This window comes from Paroedura picta, chromosome 1, assembly GCF_049243985.1.
Source record: "Paroedura picta isolate Pp20150507F chromosome 1, Ppicta_v3.0, whole genome shotgun sequence".
Lineage (NCBI taxonomy): Eukaryota > Metazoa > Chordata > Lepidosauria > Squamata > Gekkonidae > Paroedura > Paroedura picta.
This window is the reverse complement of record NC_135369.1, coordinates 103,704,549-103,728,443: the sequence shown is the minus strand read 5'-3', so window position 1 is coordinate 103,728,443 and position 23,895 is coordinate 103,704,549. Positions and strand designations below refer to the sequence as shown.

At 45.0% G+C, this 23,895-nt stretch overlaps 2 protein-coding genes across 5 annotated transcripts in view; one reads left to right on the top strand and one right to left on the bottom strand.

The window, feature by feature from the left end:
* Positions 1-62: 62 nt before the first annotated feature.
* On the bottom strand, positions 63-811 carry SF3B5 (splicing factor 3b subunit 5). The gene has a single exon (XM_077350960.1). The coding sequence runs from the start codon at positions 686-688 to the stop codon at positions 428-430; it is 261 nt and encodes an 86-aa protein (XP_077207075.1). The 5' UTR covers positions 689-811; the 3' UTR covers positions 63-427.
* Positions 812-922: 111 nt separating this feature from the next.
* STX11 (syntaxin 11) overlaps positions 923-23,895 on the top strand; it is a 40,626-nt gene continuing 17,653 nt past the window's right edge. For 2 of the 4 annotated variants that reach the window (XM_077350919.1, XM_077350911.1), the window contains exons 1-2: positions 22,374-22,481; positions 23,796-23,850. The gene's annotated coding sequence lies outside the window, so the exon portion shown is untranslated. Of the gene's footprint in view, positions 1,432-22,358; positions 22,482-23,795; positions 23,851-23,895 lie in introns of those variants that run through there. The other 2 variants (XM_077350936.1, XM_077350929.1) reach the window with 2 other exon arrangements.

Below are 23,895 nucleotides of genomic sequence, written 5' to 3'. Positions count from 1 at the left end.
CTGCTCACTACAGTTTCAGCCCCGCTTGCTGTCGCGATTAAGCGTTTCACACAGAAGGCAGAAACATTCACGACATTTATTAAAAGGGTTATCACCAAAACGCCTCTCAAACGCTACAAGCCACTTGACTTGTGCTTTAAACGCTAACAAAACCGTCCAGAGCCCTTGACGCAGGCCACCCGCCGCGGCCCGCCTAGGAAAGTCCGTGAGGCCCGCCCGCCCGCCGTCACGCTTTAATGTTGCGGCAGCGAGTGGGTGAAGCTCCCAAATCTCCAAGGCAGCCCGAGGCCAGCGGCTCCAGGGCGGGCAGCCTGGGCCAGCGAAAGTCAGGGTCGTGTCGTCCGAGGAGCGGCAGCGGTGTCCCGAAGCGCCCGACTCCCTTCCAGCGGGCACCGGCCACGGAGCAGCCTCTCGCCGGCGCTGCCCCTCAGGCCTCGTCGGGCTTGTCGGCAGGCGGCCCGCACGGCTGCAGCATCTTCTCCATGAGGTTGAAGCGGACCCGCGCCTTGCTCTCGTTCTCGGCGATGGCGAAGTAGTTGAGCAGGTCGAAGTGGCCCATGTAGGAGCAGTAGGAGTCCCGGTGCTGGTTCACCAGCCACTCCCACTTGGTGGTGTCCGCGTGGCCCGTCCCGATGTACTTGGACTGCAGGTGCTCCAGCTGGCTGTGGATCGTGTACCGGTCCGTCATGATGCCCAAGGAAGAGGCGGCGGCGGCAGCGACACAACACCGGCAGGCGAGAGAGGAAACGTGGACCGCTCCGGCTCACGAAATGGCGCCCGGAAGAGGACCACGGCGCATGCGCAGACGCTTCCCCTTCCGCCTGAACTGCGTCTTTTGGCCTATCGCAGCCCTCTGTGGAGTCGACAAGGCGGATTGGCCCCTCGCTCGCCTCAGCCGCTTCTAGTGCCCTCGAGCGGCGCTGTTAACGAACGATCCGCTCGCGTTGCATCTCGGGGCTGGGAGTCTTTGAGCGGTCTAGTTCCGTTAGTCCCCCTTTGCAGATTTTTTTTTTTTTAAGATGTCGCAGAGAAGAAGTGCAAAGGCCGGAGAAGCTTCATCAGCCTGTTTCTTGTAGCTAGACCCCACCCCTTGTCCGTATGAAGTAAAACCAAGGGATGTTTCTAAGCCTGCACATAGTGCCGCTCCTCGGTACGCATCAAGCAATCCTAAAAACACTTCTCTGGAGTAAGCCTCGGGGCTAGGGATGTCAGTGCCCAGGCGGGACCTGGGGATGCTTCGGAATTACAGGTTATCGCCAGACTAAAGAGATCAGTTCCCCTGGTGGAAACCACAATTTTTCAGCTAGACTGAGTCTTGAGCTTGTATCCTGACAGAAATTAAGATTTTATTGCCTGGAAGAATATTCCCTATTTCCACACATTACCGGAATAGAGTTGTGGGAAATAGTGTTCCCTACATAGGTCTGTCAGGTAAGTAACACAAAACTGATGTTTATGCTGCCTGTAATCAGTATTATAATAACCTCAGCTAGCTTCAATAGATCATAAATGAACTACAGACTTTATCCTGGATAACTACTTTTTCACAGGTCGTGGGTGGCAGGCTTTTCCTTACTTACAGACAGCTCTTGAACTGAAAAAAAGTTCATCAACAACAGCGACATCTGTACTCTGCTCTGGTTTGGCCTCACTTGGAGTACAGTGTTCAGTTTTGGGCACCCCAGTTGAAGAGGGATGTAGATAAACTGGAGCATGTCCACAGGAGGGCAACAAAGATGGTGAGGGGTTTGGAGACCAAGACACATGAAGAAAGGTTGTGGGAGCTTGGTCTTTTTAACCTGGAGACGAGATGACTGAGAGGGGATCTGATAACCATCTTCAAGTATTTAAAAGGGTGCCATATAGAGGATGTTGTTCTCTCTTGCCCCAGAGGGACGGACCAGAACCAATGGGATGAAATTAATTCAAAAGAAATTCCGTCTAAACATCAGGAAGAAGTTCCTGACAGTTAGAGCAGTTTCTCAGTGGAACAGGCTTCCTTGGGAGGTGGTGAATTTGCCATCTTTGGAAATTTTTTAACAGAGGCTAGATAGCAATCTGACTATCAATCTGAGAGACTGAGTGTGTGAAGGTTCAAGGGAGTGGCAGGTTACAGTGGATAAGCGAAAGGGATGTGAGTGTCCTGCATAGTGCAGGGGGTTGGACTAGATGACCCATGAGGCCCCTTCCAACTCTATGATTCTAATAATGGTCCACCTTACACACAAATAACAGCAAGGGCCACACACCTTTTGTAGCAATGCAGATGCCAGATCTGTCCCCATACCCACCTGGGCAATAATACTACATGATTCAAGAACCAGAGTCTAGTAAACAAAGATTTATTCAGGGCATGAGCTTTCGAATGCAAGCAGTCTTCGTCAGACTATGATCTTCTTACATGACAGGGAATATATAGCTAAAATCAATTCTGTTACATTGTATGCCTGGTGGAAAGTATCCAGGGCTTCTTTACCATGTGTCCAGACAATAAAAATGTCATCAATGAATTGCAGGTATACGAGAGTTGTGAATGGGTGAGTATTTAGGAAGCGTTGCTCCAGGTCTGTCATGAAGATGTTCGCGTATTGAGGTGCTATGCGGTAAAGAAGCCCTGGATACTTTCCACCAGGCATAAAATGACTTTCACCCCACTATCAACCTGACAATGAACCAGTCTACACAAGAAATACATTTTCTGGACACCACTGTCAAAATAAACAATGGATGCCTAGAGACTACCTTATACCGAAAGTCTACTGACCAACAAACATACCTGCATGCCTCCAGCTACCATTCTAAACTTGCCAAACAGTCCATTATATACAGCCAGGCCTACGTTACAATCGCATCTGCTCCAATCCCACGGACAGAGATTCCCATCTAAATGATCTACAACAAACCTTTTTGGAACTAAAATACCCAGCCAGACCATTTATGCACTGGAGGTTTCATGCGGGGCTGCAGGCTGGAGTTTTAGTCGTGGCAGGTTGTCCCACCTCTTCCTGCACCCACATGGGGGAGCATTTGGCCTGGTGCACCTCATCCGCCCCCGATTTGTACTCCTGCATGGGAGCTGGGGCAGTGAAGTTCCCAGTGCATAAATGGTCCCAGTGAGGTCAAGGAACAGATTAACAAAGCCAGAAGGATGCCAAGAGAAAACCTGTTAGAAGACCGACTCAAAGGAGAAAACAGAACACCACTAGTGGTTACATATAGCTCTCAGCTCAAGACAGTACAACACATCATCAGTGTCTTACAACCCCTAATGGATAATGACAGTTCTCTTTCCCAAGCACTGGGAGGTAAAACTTTTCTTTCAAACAGACAGCCCCCCAATCTCAAAAAACTCACCCACAACAATGCGGCATCTCATGTGAACATGGACACTGGTACTAGAGCTTGCAACAAACCAACTTTGCAACCATATACACTTTAGTGCCACAATTACTGGACTTAACAACATCACCTATACCATCAAAGGCCTATACACCTGCTCATCTTCCAACTTAGTATATGCCAACAATGCTCCTCTGTTCTCTTTAGGGCAGACAGGTCAAACCCTATGCCAAACAATTAATGGGCACAAGTCTGACATAAAAAACCACAACATTGAAAAACCTGTGGGTGAGCACTTCAACCTTCCAGAACATTCAATAACGGACCTGAAAGTAGCTGTGGTATCGCAAAGGAACTTCAAGAACAGGCTAGAAAGGGAGATTGCAGAAATGCGAGTTATTACAAAACTCAATACTATGACATATCCAGGACTCATTAGGAACAAAGGCTTTTTATCTCACTACTCATGCTAACCTTGTTCAACTTGTGTATCCATATTCCTCACTATGTATTTTATTTGTGATCATGTGACTGTAAGATATGGTATTGTAATGGAATTTTGAGTTTGACTCCCTAGCCTTGGAATAGTTACCAGCAATTCCCTGGGAGGAATGTTTCACAGTTGTATGGAGCAAGCAACATATGGGGAGGTGATAGCCTTTGATCTCGGATAACAGCATTTTGGTTTCTCTTTGTAAAGTACACTGAATTCTAGGGGACTGATTGGCTGTTTTGACAAAGGATTATCATTGGCTATATTTGGTTGTGACACAGTCTACTGATGTAACATAATTGATTTTCCTATATATTCCCAGTCATGTAAGAAGATCATAGTCTGACAAAGAGTGCTTGCACTCAAAAGCTCACACCCTGAATAAATCTTTGTTGGTCTTAAAGGTGCTACTGGACTCTGATCTTATTATCACATTCAGAAAGATATTGCTCAGTACCAAAGGCATTCCTTAAACAAGCCCCCATCCCTCTCTCTAGAACATTAGAGTCCAATGGCACCTTTAAGACCAACACGTTTTATACCTTGAATAAAACTTTGTTGATCTTAAGTTGCCAGTGAACTTTGTTCTGCTACTTCAGACCAACAAGGCTACCCTCTTGAATCTATCTTAGGCAGCTTCATTCAGCTTATAGGTCTTCCAACTGCTTGTACTGAACAGGTATCCCAAAGATCTATTATTTTAAACCTCTCTTACATTAAATGTTATTTAATTGAAAGCTAAAACCATTAAATGGACCAAAATCTATTGTGACATTTCTCCGAAACTCTGTAATCCATTCTGCCATTTCAGCACAGGAGCCAAGTTATGGGATAATAACTTTTATGGTGACTCAAGTTTCAAGTGGCTGCTAATATGAATGCCTACTTAAGACTAACATTGTAGATCTGAGATAGAATTAAAAAAAGGAACAGAATCCCAGCTACTGCGATTCTTGAGTCAATATATTACTTAGAATAGCCAGATGGGAGGTCGCTCCTTAAAAAGGTTTAAATAATCTTCCATTTTACCACCTCAAGGGGGCCTCAGCAGACTCAACCAAGAGTTTAACTGTGTCTCCCTGTTTAAAATTCCATTTACTCCCTCCAGCTGGAATGAAATACACGCAGATAAGATGCCCCTGCAGGGCTAAATTTTACCATATTATAGGTTTTAAAAAAATCTATTAGGTGTAATGCACTTTTTTTTAGATAAAACAGACTTAAAAGGTGATGTATCTACTGGATTTTTTGCAGGAACTTTTTCTCACATGCAAATTAAAGGTTTTCTACCTCTCAAAAACACAGTACAAGCAGCTCCAATTTAATGCAAAAAGAAAAAAATATATACAGGAAATATTATACATTAATACATGAATTTTAAATCTTAAGCCAGGGAAATGCAATGCTCATGTTGTTTATTCTTACCAAAACACTGTTATGTGACAGTTATTCCTGTTCTACATATAAGGAAACTGAGATGGTGAATTAGTAATTGATTCAAAGCTATCCAGGCATGGGTGGGTGGGAGGTGCAGAGATTATTATAAAATATAAATCAACAGAAAGTCTAGGATAAATAATGTGCACCCTTATTAAGTACGGAAAATTTTATGAAGTAAATAAACTGGGTGGTTATTATTTAAATTTTAAAATGTCATCATCCCCCCTGCAAGAGGCTTTAGGTTCCCCCATCTTCTGAGAAAATGCAGGTGACAACCTGGGAGGGGTCTTCTCATTTAAGGTACAAAAACTCTGGAAATCTCTCCCAACGGAAATTCTTCTGTCCTGTTCTGTTGCCATCTTCCACCAGTGGATCTTCAGGTACCTGAAGGGCTGTCACATAGTGCAGTGGTCCCCAACCCCCGGTCCGGAGACCGGTCCCGGTTCGTGGATCATTCGGTACCGGGCTGCAGCTCCTCCTCGTCCTCTTCCCCAGCTGTTGCCTCGGAGGCTGTCTTGCTACTCTGCCACCATGGCTGGGGCTCCCCCTTGGCATGGCACTGCGCAGCTGCTGCTGGCAGCGCCCCCCCAGCAGGCAGTGGGAAGTCAGGAGCACCTGACCGGTCCCTGGTGGTAAAAAGGTTGGGGACCACTGACATAGAGGATGGAGCATAGTTGCTTTCCATTGCCCCCAAGAGTTGGACCAGAACCAATGGGTTAAAATTAATTCAAAAGAATTTTCAACTAAACATCCAGAAGAAGTTCCTGACAGTTAGAGTTGTTCCTCAGTGGAACAGGCTTCCTTGGGAGGTGGTGGGTTCTCCTTCTTTGGAAGTTTTTAAGCAGAGAAATGCTGATTCTGTGAATTTAAATGTAAATGGGTGGGCAGAAGGGATTGTGTTGTTGCTTGGTTCTTGTAGCCCTTTCTTGCATGCCCAGGGAAATGCCAAATTGCCACTTTGGGGTCGGGAGACCAATTTCCTCTAGGCCAGACTGGCCAGGAATCCTGTTTTTTAATGTGGGACACATCTTCTGGTGTGGCCACTCAGATGGAAATAGTTACAGACGTGGTGTCTGCAGCCTCACCCCCAGGAGTGCACCAGAAAAGGCTGGGACAGCTGCGGGATGCCACAGCAGGCAGCCAACTAGGGCAGCATGGGTCGTTGCGGGAGAAGGCTGGGCCGGCACCACACTGCTCAGGGAGCCTTGGGCAGCTGTGGCAGCCGGGTAGGCCAGTACTGTCCTGCATAGCCAGGGGACATCTTGAGGTGGTGCAGAGGCTAGACAGGCCAGCACCACCATGAAGGTGAGGAGACGGGGGAGGGGGAGAAAACAGGGAGTCTGGGTGGTGGGGAGGCCTCTGGGGGCCATGGCAGAGGCTGCGCAGATACTGGGGGCACGGTGGGTGCCCTCTAGGCCTCTGGTGGGTGCTGCACAGGCCGCAACACCAGTGCAGGCCCAGGTACCACCCTCCAGGTTGGAGGAGGCCAAGGCCCTCTTGAGAGAAGAGGTAAAGAAGTGGGGGGAGGGCTCTTTGTATTGATGTTTGTCTGTGGGGGAGGGGAAGTGGGGAGGGGAGGGGTTTGCATGTGTGTATTTGTGAACGCTAGGTAACATTTTAATCTCTACCATCCAAATTTTGTATTCAGTGATAGATGAAACATATTATAATATATTGCTATATAATATGTGTTGATCTCTGTGTTTAGCATAGATAATGAAGGAATGGTCTGGGAACAGAGCTTAACAAAGACTCTAAAGCAGTGGTCCCCAACCTTTTTCCAGTTGAGGACTGCCTCCAGGTGTGGGGGAGAGCCGGCGGCCCGGGCGTTGTGCAGGCGCGGCATCTCCACGCAAATGAACATGTGTGGAGCTGCCACGCATGCGCGTTTGCACCCACTGGGGGCGCAAACGCACATGCGTGTTTGTGTCCGCTGGTATGCCGGCAGCTGTGCCTACCTCTTCCGCCCCCTCCCCCTGTAGTGAGACGCTCGCCAGGCCACGAGTGAAGCAGCCACTTTGGCGGCCACTTAGCTTGCGGCCTGGCGAGCTTCTTGCTGTGGGGGGGGGCAGGCGTGGCCGCCGGCAGCCTGGTACCGAGGCCTCCCCCGCTCTAAAGGACTAGATCAGGCTCCTCTCCCTTAAGAAGAAAAACACATCTGCTTACATATTGCAGCTGATCCTCCATTTCCTTTTCAGAAACCTCTATATCACAGTGGTCCCCAACCTGTGGGCCGCAGCCCAGTGCCGGGCCGTGAAGGCCATGGGGCCGGGCCGCAGCTCCCTCTCCCCGCCCCCCCCTGCAGTAAAAAACTTCCCAGGCCGCAAGCTTGCGGCCCGGGAAGCTTCTTATTGCGGGAGGGCGGGGAGAGGGAATCAGGGCCGGGCCGTGCGGGCGCGGCACGCGGGCACGGCCCGATGCGCGGGCGTGGCCTGTGCGGGTGCGGCCCGATGCGCGGGCATGGCTTGCGGGGGCGCAGCCTGCGGGCGCAGCCCGATGAGCGGGCACGGTCCGTACGGGCGCGGCCCGATGCCCTGCCAGTCCCCAGCCTCAGAAAGGTTGGGGACCACTGCTATATCACATGTCAGAGGGCCCTTGGTCCTCAGGAATGATTGTTGTAGAGGTATAGGTAATTTTTTATAACCTCAGAATGATTATCATTGATGTTGGGTATGGAGTTAAATGCTGTTAGAGTACTGGCAGTAAATAGATGTTTGATCTTTTCAGCAGTGCTTGGTGACCATGGGATCCTACATAGGGTACCTTGGACATTTTCAGAGCCCATAATTGGTGGAGATAACCTTAGGGAAGAGGTCGCCTTGATGGTCAATATTAATGGGAGGTGATCGCTATCAGTGCGGTCTCCAATACAAAATACCTCTAATTGGTCTTTCAAAGCAGAGGGAAACAATATATAGTCATTCACACTGCTACGTCTCCCTGAGGCAAATCTGAATTCCCCAGCATAATCTTGGGGGAACGAGCCATTTAGTATCAATCTGTCGAAACGTATGCAAAATTTGGCCAATGAGATTCCGGCATTATTTATATGAGAGTCTTTGGAATGCCTTGTATCAGAAAGACAATTGGGTAGGGGTTTATCTGGGTCCAAGCCCAATGCCCTTGAAAGTGCAGAGCCATCTTTGCCTATCCTTGCATTGAAATCTGCAAGCAGTATTTCAATCAAGGGGAATTTTGCCTCAAGCTCCTCAACAAATATTGTGAAGCGGCTCCAGTGGAAGTGCAAGTTTTGCTGGTCCAGGCAAGGAGGGAAATAAGCATTAATTATTAAAGCTACATTGGAAAATTTTAGGAAGAAGGCCTGAGCAATCGGATTACAAGCAGATAGAGCAGTTCTATGCTTGCCTGTTGGAAGCATAAGAATGTTAATCCTGCTCTGTTGTGCCCCTTGGATTTGGATTTGTAGAGGTATAGGTGGGTACATAATGAAGGCAAATTGAAAAAGACTTGTTTCATACACTTCTTTCATGATTATTTGGATTCTAACAAGGGGGTTATTTCTCTGTTCTGTCAAAGCAGACCAAACTGGAAAACAATTCTGGTTTCAACTTGAGTAACATTGATTTCAACATTCATAGCCTGGACAAAGAGATCAATATCCCAGGGCTTTATTGAGTTTCTGTCCCCTGTGAACCTCATGGATGAACAATGCATTTGTGAAGTAAACTGTGACTTGCAAAAACTTACATTGGAATATGTTTTTGTTTGTATTTAAAATGTTACTGGGATCCTGGTTTATTTTGTTTTCCATCCAATGTCTTCGCTGTGAGCAGGATGAAAATGCTTCAGGCTGTGAGGGAGGTGCAGCAAAAATAGTTTCTGGTTGCTGGTTCTGCCTGAATGATATAAGAAGGGGAGAAAAGGGCTGTTACAGGGGAGCTATGAAGGGACTGCTGGTATTTTCCAATTAGTTCCTATGTAGCAAAGCTGCTCTGAAAATCAGATGCCTCCAATCTTGACCTTGCTTCATGTCCATATAGCTCTTCCAGAGCATTGCTATTCTATCAGTTCCTTATTTGAAACTCAATAGTAGAAGCTTTGGAGGTTTAAAAATTGCGTAATTTAAAGCTTAAGCAAACGCAGCATTATAAAAGTTCTGCCTGTAAGTATATGCTAGTTATGCTGCTATCTGATTTAAATGTAAAATGTCAAGAATTGATTTGTGTGCAGTTGTGAACTTTAAGAACAGGAGGATCTAACCACAATATAGTTGTACTATGTAAATGCTGAAATAATACTCTTCGATCAGAAGATGAGGATGGCAATCAGAAGTCTCAGAGATTTCAAGCAATACACAGTGCCATCCTGCACTGGCCTGAACAGTCCAGACTAGCTTGATCTCATTGGATCTCACTGGGACCCTGGCAATTACCAGCCAGTTTCGCATTTACATTTCTAGGCAAAGTAATTGAGCATGCAGTTGTGGGTAAACTGCAAGCATTATTATTATTATTATTATTATTATTATTATTATTATTATTATTATTATTATTATTATTATTATTTCGATTTATTTCCCGCCACTCCCAAATGGCTCGCGGCGGGTTACAATGTCTTAAAAAACCCATTAAAACTCCCATTAAAAGACTTTAAAATGTCACAACATGGCAGCACAATAATAAGATCCCCTTCCTACCCCCATTCCTAGAGGAAGCATCAGTCTTGGACTCATTCCAGTCCGGCTTCTAATATGGCCATGGGATGGAAATGCTGATATCACTGGCTCTCACTACAGCATTTGACACAGTTGATGATGAGCTCTTAGATCATCGCCCTGCCGAAATGGGGATGGGGGTCAGCCATAAAACTGCTGATCTTCCTTGGGGACAGAGGGCAGTGATCAGGAAGAAGCAGTCACATTAATGCCCACTTTTCTGTGTAATGTCACAAGGTGCAATCTTCTACCCATTTTGTTTAACATCTATATGCTCCCTCTTACACAGCTGGTATGAAGATATAAGCTTGGATGTCATTGATGATATCCAGCTCTATCTGTTAATCAGTGACTGGCCAAACAATGCCCAACATCATTCGCTGAGTGTTTGGAGGCAGTGACTGGAATACACACTAAAACAACCAATACAAAACATTAAGAAGGAATTATGAAACAACAACATGATATGCCCTTGCCATCAGTATAGTTCCCATTTATCCAGTCTGAGGTAGCTCCCAAAGCTCTCTAGATTAATTCTGTTTTGCAGCCTGCCAAGAGGGGGAGCCTCCAGCCTCTTCTAAGAGGCTGTTCCAGAGGCATGGGACAGCTACTGAGAGTCATTCTGCACAGCGTTAATGTGTAACGCTATTTTTTTAACGTTATGCATAATGTATGCAATCTGCAACACTCCCGCAAAAAGCGCTTCGAGGTAGTGCTTTTCGGGGAATCGTCAAAAGTGGATTCCCCCTAAAAAAAACGCTTCACTCCTTATAACAACCTACAACGCATCCAAAAAAGATGTGTACATTCTCAAAATAGCGGTAGAAAGAATGTCCCTCCCTTGCTCTCGACCCTGAGCTTCCAGAGACACGATCACCATTTTTTCCCCTTAAACTGGTGAAAGCAACAAATAAGTGAGGCTTCTCTGGCTGAAGTCCCTCCACAAGCAATTCTGAAGTGCTTAAAACAAAGCTTCCTTCTGCCATTGTCTTTAAAGTTCCCAAGCACAATACAGCCCCCTGTTTGATACTGCCAGAAATTGCACCCTTGGGGGGGGGGCTTATATGAAGAGCATGTAAACAATTAAGCGACCGCACCTACGCCAGCAAAAAAGGTCTTGAGATATTGAATGACCAAATATTCGTTGCTACTGGTGTTTTCGGGTTTTTAAAAGGGAAAGGGGCTTTTCGGCAGCATGAACACAACATTTCATTGGCTGTTCTGTTTGATTGACGGCCCGGGGGCACGAAGAAGCGTGGAAAAATACCACCTCCTTTGCTGTGATTCTGGCGAGACCGGAAACTTGTGGATAATGAAAACAGCGCTGGTAGGAGTGCCCTTTTTGTGATAGGAACAGCTGTGTGCATTATCAAGACCTGCCGCTATTAATTCTAGTGCTCTGTAATAGCACTTACATTTGGCTACATAGGCGGTTATGGGGAGATCGACCTGAGAAAACTCAGGTTCACACTATTGCCAAACATGGCTTTGATAAGGGAGATGCTGCCGGAACAGAGCAGAACAAAGTTGCTGCATAGGGACTTGTGTGGAGACACAGTCTTTCAAATTTGTGGACCCAACTGTTCAGAAGCCAATGAAGGAGTCTCAAGAGAGGAGCCCCAGATAACAAATGCATTGCTGCCTTTTTGTACCACCTGCCATTTCCAGACTGACTTCAAAGCCAGTCCTATGTAGGATATGTTAGAGCCTCAGCGTTACTGAAGTATGGATCAGCATGGCTAGACAAAATCTCTGCAAAACGGGAGCCAGTTCCCTAACTCTATGTAGTAGAAAAGGATTTTTGGGGGGTGGTGATTGGCACCTGTTCCTTCAACTAGTGACCAGGGTGTAAACTGCACGGAGCTTTTATTCCAATCCCAGGTTGATTCAGTCCCTGCCGTCTACACAGAATGCGATTTCCGTTTTGATTTTGGGCGATTTAAATTTTCCTTCTGCAGCAAGAAGGATTGATCTGGAGTGACCCTACCTTTTTTGTGCGATATCTTAGAGTGCTTTTAAACCTCAATATTTCAAGATTTGGATTGGGAAAGCAGGCTGTTTTGAACCTCCGTGGTAGAGATGCCTTGATTGGCCAAAGGTGTGACAAGCTTGCATTAAAGGATAAGCCCCTAATTTCTCTCAACTTCTGTCGGTCTTGGATTTTTTCCTCGCTCCTCTGCCTTCTTCGATCCTCTCCTCCCCCCCTCCAAGAAAAGAAAGAGGCTCCCTGCTTGGCTCCTCTCCCCCCCCTTCAAGAAAAGGAAGAAAGAAGCTTGGCTCCCCCCCCCCCTTCTGAACTACCCTAACCATGTTCAGAACACTTTCCCGTTTCAATGGGGGGGGGGAAGACCCGAGTTCAAATCGATCTGAATTCAACAGGACTGACAATGGAATAAACAAAGTGCATACTCTGCCCAGATTTCAGCAAGACTCCCAAGTTCTTAACAGTCTTAACAGTTCTTAACAGTCTTCCATAGTAGGAAGCACAAGTCCACTTAAAGCAGTGGTCCATCCATCCAGTATCACCTCCACATCTGGATTTAATTTCAGTTTGTTCTTCCTCAGTCACTTGACTACCAGTTTGGTGTAGTGGTTAGGAGTGCGGACGTATAATCTGGCATGCCAGGTTCGATTCTGCACTCCCCCACATGCAGCCAGCTGGGTGACCTTGGGCTCGCCACGGCACTGATGAAACTGTTCTGACCGAGCAGTCATATCAGGGCTCTCTCAGCCTCACCCACCCCACAGGGTGTCTGTTGTGGGGAGAGGAATGGAAAGGTGACTGTAAGCCGCTTTAAGCCTCCTTTGGGTAGGGAAAAGCGGCATATAAAAACCAACTCTTCTTCTTCATAGAATCATAGAGTTGGAAGGGGCCATACAGGCCATCTAGTCCAACCCCCTGCTCAATGCAGGATCAGCCCAAAGCATCATCGTCTTCGTCTTCTTCTTTCTTCTTCTTTCTTCTTTTTTCAGGCACTGGACCAGCACAGAGACAGCCACAGTGGTGGCCAATTCAGGGTATAGCTGGGTGACATCAGCATACTGAAGTGCATTGAGGTGACATTTTGTTTATTTAAGAGATTAGCTGCCCACTCATCAATTAAAATCATATTTGAGTTTTGTTTACATAGAATCTAATCCACATCAACCACAAACATGATAACAATAATCAAGTTGTAATGTGAATTTCAGTAGTTATTTTAAAAGTAAAATATAGCCAAACGTCTATTAGCATATGGCAAGCAACTTCCTCTTACAATTAAATCCTATTACATGTGTAAATGTAATTACACTGGTATAAATTTTTGTAGCAATTGCCAGGCACTCCACAGGAAGACTTAGGGCCATTTCGCACGGCTTCAAAGTAGCAGAATGGTTGCTATTTGGAAACGCTACTAATTTGACATAACCCACGACGTCGTAGACAATCTGCAACAATCCTGAAACCAATCAGCAAAAAGCGCTTCGTTGTGGCGCTTTCAGGGGAATCCAGAAAAGTGGATTCACCCTCCGGATAGCGATACACTCCTGCAACCAATCTGCAACAGTAGCGCTAAAGATCTGTGCGTTACCATTGTTGCTGGTTCTTCAAAGTCCCTCCCCCTGGCTCTCTCCTCCAAACTTCCGGCGAAGCGATCGCCATTTTTTTTTCTCCGAGCGAGCGGGGATAAACGCACCGGCGAGCCTCTTTCTGTTTAGAGGCTTCCCTGGCTTCAGTCCTTCACCTTTAGTCACTAAGCACAAACAACTGAAAAGCCCGTTTGCTGAAATAAAGTCCCTTTATTTTTTACAAATAAATTCAGCCGAAAATCGTGCCCGTGAGAGGGGGGGGGGGGGATTTTTTTTTTTATCACTCGAGGCAGCGTGCAAATGATCATACAATCAAACGACAGCTCACATTAGGCAGCTGGATGGGTCTCTCCGTAGCAACGAATCTACCTAGATTCATTGCTATGGGTCGTTTTTTTTTTTTTAAAAACCTTTCTTAAAGGGAAAGGGGCTGTTTGGGAGCATGCTAACGGCTGCCCATTGGCTGCTTGACGGCCAGGGGCGGGACGAGCTTGGCAATAGCGCTTCCTTTCTAGCGATTTCTGCCAAGACCGGAAGCCTGTGGGAAACGCTAAAAAACGCAACTGATTCCACTACAAAGGCAGGTATGCATAACGACGAATTCCACTATTTTAAATGGCGATTTTTCATTCCGCAAACAATTTGCAACAAAGATCCCTGTGCGAAAAGGCCCTTAGAAAAGTAATGTGCTAAAATTACTGATAAATGGATCCCAAATGTGAACATGTCAAAAAGCAATCCTTGCTCACTTATCAGTTATTATTTTATAATGTTGGGCAAGTATTCAGAAGCATGACAGATTCTTGCATTATAGTATCTTCTAAACTTTAAAAAGTAATTGACCCTGAATTTTAAATAACTGAAACACATTTATTTTTTTTCCAGATTTTTATGCCCCACTTTCCGGAGGGTTCAGGGTGGCACACAATGTGTATTGTTTGAACAATTCTCTCAACAGTGGACACTAGCCAAGATGATAATGTATCTGAGCTTCTAAATTATTGTCTCTTGAAGCAGCACAATGATTTGGAACCTGCAAAGGGAGAGGTAACCTTGATTTAAATTCTGCTCAGAATACAATAAGTGCTGTTGAGTCTCAAGGTAAAAACATCCAAATCCAATGATCTCTTCCAGCTAGGAGAACTCTGGTCCATAGAAATGTGTCCTTATTCACTGGTGGAAGCAACTGAAGATTACTTTGTGCAAACATAAACACTCTATTAGAAAGAATAATGCAGAAATGCATAGAAAAGATTCTCAGTATTTGTGCGGCACTTAAAAGAGTATTAAGCAAACATGGCCCTTCAGATCAGTCTGTAGGAGTATATCCCATTGCATTCAACACTTTTGTGGCTGGGAAACTACCCAAAATCTAACTCAGTCATACTGAATCTCAGAAGGAGAAATTACTCATAAAAATGAGAAGAAGTAAAAAGATTAACCAAATATTTTGGTTAGGAGGAACACAATCTTCAGGCAGAATGAGAAATATTGAAACCTGCTATAAGACAGAACAAAACACACTCTAATGTGTGGTCCCTTCTGTGGGGACTTAAATCTGCGGACTGGAGTCAATGCTAACCAGATTATCTTGCAAACTCAGGGGACTTCCCAAAACCAGATACAGGCAGCCACTGTGGGCATGTGTGCAGTTGAGGAGGCAGCTAGTAGGTAGTAGGCCCTGCAGCCTTGCCAGGCTCAGCAGTAAGGGAGGGGAGATATGGGAGTCCCTTCTCCTGTGAGTCTTGTGCCTCCCCCACTTGCAATTCTCTAATGAGAATTAATTTTTCTCTAATTCAAAGAGAAACATGTGACTGAAGCAGAGGAAAGTGAATAAGAATTAGAGACAAATTATTAAGGAAGCTGTCACTTTTCTTTACCTTTCCATCAACCATTAGATCCTTTGCAGTATCCCTCTAGTGTCAAATAGACAGTGGAGATCTTTGAGTAGATTTCCCATCTGTTTAAAGTTGTATAAATAGCAGCCACGGTGTGTATGGCTTTGACTCAGACAACTTCTGCACTACATACTCACCCTCCCTTCGGATTGTGCTCGATTTACCCCTGATGTTCCACACTGATGTTATTTGCCCCCTTTTTTCTCTCTTGGTTTAGAATCAAACATACCTTATACTTAGCCCAGAACAGGAAAATAAAACATCCCCGTATACTCCTTCCTTCCTTCCTTCCTTCCTTCCTTCCTTCCTTCCTTCCTTCCTTCCTTCCTTCCTTCCTTCCTTCCTTCCTTCCTTCCTTCCTTCCTTCCTTCCTTCCTTCCTTCCTTCCTTCCTTCCTTCCTTCCTTCCTTCCTTCCTTCCTTTCCATGTATTAAGTGTTGAGATGCAAGATCCTTGATGCATTAATCTGCTGTGTTCTATCATTTTAGGGTCACAATAATGCCTTCCTTTCCCTCCACCCCCCCCCAAGTTTAAAAGCAAATTGTGGCAAAAGCAAACTGTGGCAAATTAGTAAACTGTGTCATAATATCCAGATTAAGCCATATGATTCCATATGATAATTCTGTGCTAATTCTTTGCTAAAACAGCTAATCAGTCCTTTTGAGTTCAGATGTAGTTCACAAAAAGCATTGGAGAAATAAAACTGTCTACATCAGTAATTAATGGCAGACACATTCCCAGTTGTAAAAAGAAATAATTAAAAGAGGCTAGTTGCTGCCCCATCCGTCTCCACCCAAGCGCGGAAGCATCCCTGCAAGTGACAAGCTGTGCTGGCAACTATCTTGTCCTGAGACAAGAGTTAAATTCGAAATTACATTACCTATTACTAACATCACATTGCAGTCACATTGTCCCAAATAAAGTCAATTAAAAAGAAGAGAGGATTGTAAAGATTATGGGTATAAGAGTTGAATGAGGTTAGCATGCATAAAAGGTAAAGCACTGGGTCATGCAAGGCCTATGCAAGCACTGGGTCATGTCTGACCCTTGGGGTGACGCCCTCTAGTGTTTTCATGGCAGACTCAATATGGGGTGGTTTGCCAGTGCCTTCCCCAGTCATTACTGTTTACCCCCCAGCAAGCTGGGTACTCATTTTACCAACCTCGGAAGGATGGAAGGCTGAGTCAACCTTGAGCCGGCTGCTGGGCTTGAACTCCCAACCTCTTGGGCAGAACTTTCAGACTGCATGTCTGCTGCCTTACCACTCTGCGCCACAAAGCTATGTTGAGTAGTTTAGATGCAAAATTCAGCAGTTTAAGAAAACAAACTGAGGGATATTGCTAGTGCAGAGATGGTCTGGGACTGAGAAAAATAGGTTAACCCTTTCCTTCTATGTCTTTTGCCTCAATGTAAATTAGAGCCCTGGTGCTGCTATTTGCCTCCGAAGGGAAACATAGCAAAAAGATACCGAAGACAATGGTTCACCACTATCACTTGTCACCTAAAGCAAAGTTGCATGCTTCTAAGTCTTTCTTAGGCAATGATTTTTAGGATGTCGCTCCTCTTAGAGTTGCTGTTGCAATCCAGTTAAGGTTCCAATGTATATACATTTTAAAAGACAGAAGATCAAATTATACATTGTATACATTTTTGAAAGATCGAACTATAGGTCTCCAGCCTTCAGGCATGCCTTTTTCTTCAATGAAAAGTGGAAATAATGTTCAAATTATAACCCCCCAAAATTGGCAGTTAGAGCCAGAATGTGTGAAATTAAAAACGGCACAAATGTTGGTGTGTTCCTGCATGAGTCACTGCAATGGGCAAGCCTCCTGATGTGAAGGAGGCATGCTTACAGCCAGGCCTCACACAGAGGTGCAACAAGCAGCTACTTCAGAGGATAAGTAATTCTACCATTTATCTCCATCAGGAGTGACAGAATGAACCAATCACACCTGATGCAAACATGCAATGACTTGCTCCCTGTGGAAAAAGTGAATCATGGAGTGATGCAGCAGACTTCTGTGTACAGCTTTAATTACTTCATTTCTCATGGCACACTGACTGTTCTCACAAACAGCTACTTCAGAGGGTAGATTCTATGGTTTGATTATCCCACTGAATTTCCTCCCCTGAGCAAGCCCCACACTCACCAGGATCTACCCCCAAATCTCCAGGTATTTCCCTTGAATTTGGCAGTTCTCATCTAAGCGTTGTTTTTGTTTCTGCTCACTCCTTCCTGCCAACAACAGGCTGTTTCTGCTGTCTTCATAATGAAACCTGAGAAAGTACAGAAAACGCTCTGAACTTTATTCAGACGGAGTATTCAAGGCAACTTAAAAAACACACACATATATTCAGATATTTCTGTTGATATGTTTTTTTAAAAACACAACTTTGTTTCACATGTCAGGATTTTATAAAATCATGAGTGGTGTTTAGAGCTCATACTGGGAAAAGTTAGTCATATTTTTTTCAAGAAAGAACTTGGAATTATCCAGTGTAGTTGGTAGCAACAGGTTTAAGAAAAAAAACGTTAATAAAAACTGAAATAATTGAATCAGCTTACTTATACCATATATTTGGGTGAATCTAATGACAGAATGAAGCAGCAAATCAACAAATTAATTGTGACATAAGCTTTCATAAATCAGAAACCACTTTAATCCATGTTACCCCTAGATGACAGATTGGTTTTGGAATATATTTTAAGCCAATACCTCTCCCTCAGTCTTTCCTGTACAGCAGTGACATGTATAATCAAGGCTAAGACCTGTTGTAAGGTCTGGACAACCAAACCCACATTGCCTCAGGCCTTTAAAGTATTTGTCTCTCTTAAACCTCACAGGCCATCAAACTGGAATGTACTCCACTGTCTTGAACTGAACGCTTGATAAATGTCTGAGCAACCAGGAGATATGCATATGGGACAGTACTATATTATCATGTGGAGCTCATCTGTGTCACTGTAATCAGTGATACACAGACCTGTGACAAAGACATTCCCACTAATTACACTTAAGTTGATAGCATATGCTCCTAACAAACAGATGAATGTTTGAATGCTGTTCCAGTCCTATGTATACCACTTAATACTAACTGATTAATATTAATTTCACACTGTTTTCAAACTGTAATTTCATGAGTATGTATGTGGTGAGAGGGTGGAACTTTGATTACTCTTTCCAGTACATTTTGAGAGATGGAGAACTTCCACACCCTGCTTGGTTTAGCTTTCAGTTTCATTTCCAGTCCCTGAAGGTGTACATGATTAGTAGATCAGGGCATGATTATACTGTTTAGGGCTAGATGTGCACAATCATAACCTAAAAGAGGTTTTTGTATTCTTAATCCTAATCAGGTCTACTCAGAAGTTAGTGCTATTCTACTGTAGGGGACTTCTTGGAGAGCATTCTTCGGTCCATTGGTTACTGAGATTTTCTTCCTGGTGTGTAGTCCACACCATTCATTTCACTGCTATCTTTTGCCATCCATTTATGGATCATTAAATCAGTTCTTGAGTCCATTACTTTTTCCCCATTACTTTGCTTCACATATTGGTTTATCATTATTACTTTCTAGACTGTTTTTGCCTTGGTTCTTCTTCCACTCAGAGCAAGGCTGTTACCAATGGCTTCTCAAAGACCTTTTCTGCACCAGGAATTTGCCCCAAACTACCACTCTTCTGGTAGTGGGGCAGATGCCTTTGTACCACATGAACTTATCACTGGATGGGGCTGTCCCAGGTCCGGTCCAACTCAGGACCTCATTTGCCCTGCAGTAAGGGAACACTAATAATTCCGCGTTCCCTTTTTTGCCCCAGGGTGCTGATGTGTGCTGTGCAGCACAGCAGAGCCACCTAGGACAATTCTTTTTTGTTTGAAGTATGTGGTATTGCATTGTTATGCAATACCATGTTCTGTGAACAAAAAAGAAATGTCCCCACCACCGCACATCGTGGTGGAACATCAGTGTCCCAGCTGCTTCGTCCAGAGGCCCAAATCTGGGGCAGAACAGGTGTACTGGGGAAAATGCTCTCCTGTCTGGACCTGGAAAGAGGGGGTCAACCCAGGCCAAATACCCAGAAGCAGCCTGGCATGGGGCTGCTGATGCAGAGTAAGACACTAATGTGAGCTCTTGCTTTCAAAATTTCAAGGAAACAATGATTCCCGTTGTTGTCCTCAACATTCCACAATGATGTTCTTAAATTCTTTAAGGAACGAACATCTGTGCCTTTTTGAAACCCTTAAAATCCACATCGTCTAAACTAGATTATTCAAGAGAGCATTCTTGCATAGGTAATGGAGTTGTATTGTACACAATTCTTTACAAACTTACTCGGAAAAATGATTAGAGACTGGTCTATATTGCTTACTTTAAGCAGGATCCTATGTTGTAATGTCTGCACTACTTAATATGTTATGTTAGTACTTATGCTATGAGTCAGTTCTATCTTTTAGATTTCTGGTTGGTTACAGACTTCTACAACCCTACTGCATTGTTTATTATTTATTATGGATTAAGAGTTTTGAGGAGACTCAGGTTCGGATTCTCATTAATGTCACGGAAGCTCACAGAATGATCTTGAGCCAGCCACACCTTCTTAGCCTAATCCATCTCACTGGCTTATTAGGAAGATAAAATTGAGAAGAGGAGAATGATATACGCTGCTTTGGGTCGCCATTCAATAGAAAGGTGAGGTATAAATGAGCTATATAAATAGAATCAATATTAATACCCCATTTGTAATCTGCCTATGCAGCACCCATTTTGTGGTCACACCCAGCACACTAGCAGAATTCCAAAATGTCCACAAGCTTAAAAAGTTGGGGACCTCTGAACTACAAGGTGAGCCTAGCTTCATAAATGCAATGAAAATTCTGCAGATCAGTTAATTTAATATGGGTTAACTCATGATTCTTCTCTGATCTCTGTGCTTCATGTGAGTATACCTTTTAAAAGCTCCACATAAACATGTGTTGTTTAGGCATTCATTTTATTTTAAAAAATAAATGTCATTTTAAAACAGCACTAGTTTCTTGGTAGTATCACTGGGCTAGTTCTTTGTAACGGGCCAGTTTGGCTCCCCATTTCCTGTGTTCCCATAGGGGACCGTTTTTGCCAGCTCACCTTATCCACCCTAGATTTTTGCCTCCAGATGAGGCCGCTAGGGCAGAAATATTCTGCGTGGGGGTGGGGGGCGGGAACCGTTTTCTTCTGTTTAGGAACGCAATAGCCATACTGCATTCATAAACAGAAAAAAGGTGTCCCAAGCAACTTCACAGCACTGCGTAGCACCGCAGAGCCACCTAGGGCATTTCGTATCCCTCCTGGGGGGAGGAGCTGAGCCTGGAAGGCCTGACTCTTCCCTGCAAGATGAGCCTGGACCAACATAGACCCTGATTGCACCCACAGCAGGGAAGCGAATGCCAGAAGAATCCACGTTCCCCTGCCATAAGGGCCTGATTGAGGCCAGGCCCAGGCCAGAGCTGGGACAGTACCAATGCCATCTGTAAATGGGGATTAACCCTGCTGCAAGACGGGTGCCAGTCCAGCCTTTTTCCCTTTTGTGGAAAAGTTAATGGAGCAAAAGGAATGCATGTGGTCTCAGACACCCCTTGGTTGCTTGGCTGGTGAAGTCTGCCCTTCTGAAGCCTGAGGTCTACTGCTGGCAACTCCAGTCCCTATTGTTGTCCGCAAGGCCAAGTCGATGGCTAATAAAAGTGGATCACCTTGTTTCCCAAAAAGTCTCACTGTCTACTTCCCTGTAAAGCTAATGCTACTTGAAATTCTGGGCCACTTATGCCTTTGAGTTCATAGGACCTTCCTGACAAATACTGTTTTTTTAAATAACCAGGCCAAGCTCACTTCAGTTCCCTTGTCTCTCCAGCCATTTACTTGTTCACTTGTACAGTTTCAGGCTGTAAATATTCTTTATTTAGATTTAGATCTTCCTGCAATTTCCAGACTCGCAGGACCCTTGCTTGTCTGTCTGTGTCCCAAAATACAAACAGTTCTTGGTAAGGGCTGGCCAAAGCCCATAGCCCAGGAGGGACACGCCCGCACCACTTCCCCCCCCCCAACTGCAGTCTGTGAGCCTCTATGATCATCTCTAGATCACTGCTCATCTCTAGATTAGAATGATCAGCTCTGCAGATAAAGATGGCTACTTTGAAAGCCAGACTCTGAGGCATTGAACTATTTTGAAGTTCCACCTCCAAACCTCCAGGAATATTTTCAATCCAGAGGTAGCCAACCTCCAGGTGGGGCCTGGAGAACTCCTGGAATTACAGCTCATCTGCAGAGTCCTGCCTTTCGGTCCCTTGATTCTGGTCACCTTAGAGTAGACAGACCCAATTGATGGCTGTGGAACACAGAAATACAGCACTCAAGTTACTGAAACCTGGAAGAGAAAATGAAACGCAGCATCTTGGTCAACTTGCTATACTGAATGAACTGTTATACCACTCAGGTAAACGACATAAGCATGATTCTGGTGAGGAAGAAAAATCTGAAGATGCCTCAAGCATCAGAACACTCTGTTCAGTTGTCAGGAGCAGCATTGGATTTGGGCAGGTCCAGAAGAACAGGTCCCAGACAGCTGAAGGATGGAAAATTCCCCTTCCTCAAAGAACACTAAGATGACCGACCAGGGGCACTTTCCTGTGTATTACCTAAATAGACGTAGGGGAGCCTCTCCTAGTGAGGTCAGGGGAAACTGTGCCAAGAATTTCAGGCGGGACTGACACACGGGCTTAACGAGCACATTCGGCCACTCCGTCATTAGTATTGCCATTGTTATCAGGGAATGTGGCGTTTCTCCTACTCGAGCTGCTACTCACGAGCCTCCACATACCGCGACGTCGCTCATCACCGGAGGGGGGGGGAGGGAAAGAGGCAACCAAGACGGCCAATGGGCTACAAGAGGGAGGATCCAGGGGCGGGGTGAGTCAAGCGATGAGGAAACTCCCACGAGGGTTAAGTTGACAGAGCCTTGCACGGGGGCGCGCACTTTTGGAGCAGCAGCGGCGAGTGCCGGTTTCCTCGCATCTTCTTGCGCGGTGTTGTGGTACGTCCTTCGCGTTTATAATGGGAGGCCGGTGTGGTTTTGCTTGTTGTTTAGGACCAGCCTGAAGATGAAAGCTCGAGAGGGAGTTTTGCTTGAGGGAGAACGCCGGCACCTGATGCTCTCGCGGCGCCTCTTGCATTCTGGCAATGGGAAGCGCTTCGGCGTGCGCGTCTCTGCAAAGGCTAGCCTTGGCGCGGCCGATGGGGGCAACTCGGTGCGGCAAGCCTCGGCCGGTTGCGGCGACGGAGTTGTCGTGTCTGCACTTTGCGGAACAAATGAATGCAGCAGATGCTGAAACGGCTGCAAAGTTTCCCTCCATCAGGCGGCTGCTTATGAGGCCGTATTTTGGGACTCTTCATGTTATGAACAAGGATTGCTTCTCTGATGGTTTTTAAAGTACAGCTCACCTTGAAGGTGGGGAGGGCATCCCACTGGGCCACCTAGCCATTGCTTATATAGAGTACAGTCCTGATAATTTGGACATTGAAGGTTCCCTTGTTAGACGGGGCGGGGGGAGGGAATGGTAAGAACCAACTAAAACATGACAGGAGTGAGAGAACTTTAGCGTTCGTTAGAAGTGTTTAAGTTTCTTCTAAAGGATGTGATGGGAATATTGGCTGTGGGGGTGGAAGCCAGGTTCTGCAGATTGTCATCGCTTTATGATGGAGAAAGAGGAGGTTTGATGACAACTCGAATAAAATGAGACACAATAGGAACAAAAAAAATTAACTCCAAAAGTAGAATGGCTGCTTGAAGATTTAGGAGCTAGATATAACAAAGATATATCTTCAGATCTCCTCTTAAGGCAGAGAGCAGAAGAAAAATGTCATAGTTTGAGTATCAACAAAGCTGGCACAGTAGAAACCCAATTGGGTAGTACTGGCTAGTGGTTGTGTACCAAGCGCCTCCATAGCAGGTTCCCATCATTAAGTAATAGATCATTTCCTGTAATTCTTGCTTGCTCTTCCTGGGTGGCTAAATTTGGTAAGTGCTAAAAGACAGAGATTGCCTGTATTCAGATTGCTCAATTACACACACACAAAGTTAATGCAGATTTTGATAGGAGTTTGCAATTTGTTCAGTCTGGGTACTTTGATCAGAAAAAAAACTTTTATTCAGAAATAAGTCTCACAAATTTTTTGGTGATGTATTCTAAACTAAGTGCTCCTAGAGTCTAACAAAAATGAAGTTACATTGGAAACTAGCACTACAACTGTATAAATACTTGCTTTGGTGAATATGTTATAGTGATCTGGTAGACTGTTTTATTTATCCTGTTTTCAATGATTGGTCCAGAAGTTCTTGATATTATAGGACTGTTGAGGTGGATGTGGACATGGACCTGGTCAGTGTTTGAAGAAAGATCCACGTAAGTCACTGATTCTTGCAAGCAAAACCTGGATAAAAATATGTG

Bases quoted from the DNA above. Each gene is read 5' to 3' on its own strand.
- SF3B5 (XM_077350960.1), bottom strand. From the start codon at position 688: ATGACGGACCGGTACACGATCCACAGCCAGCTGGAGCACCTGCAGTCC.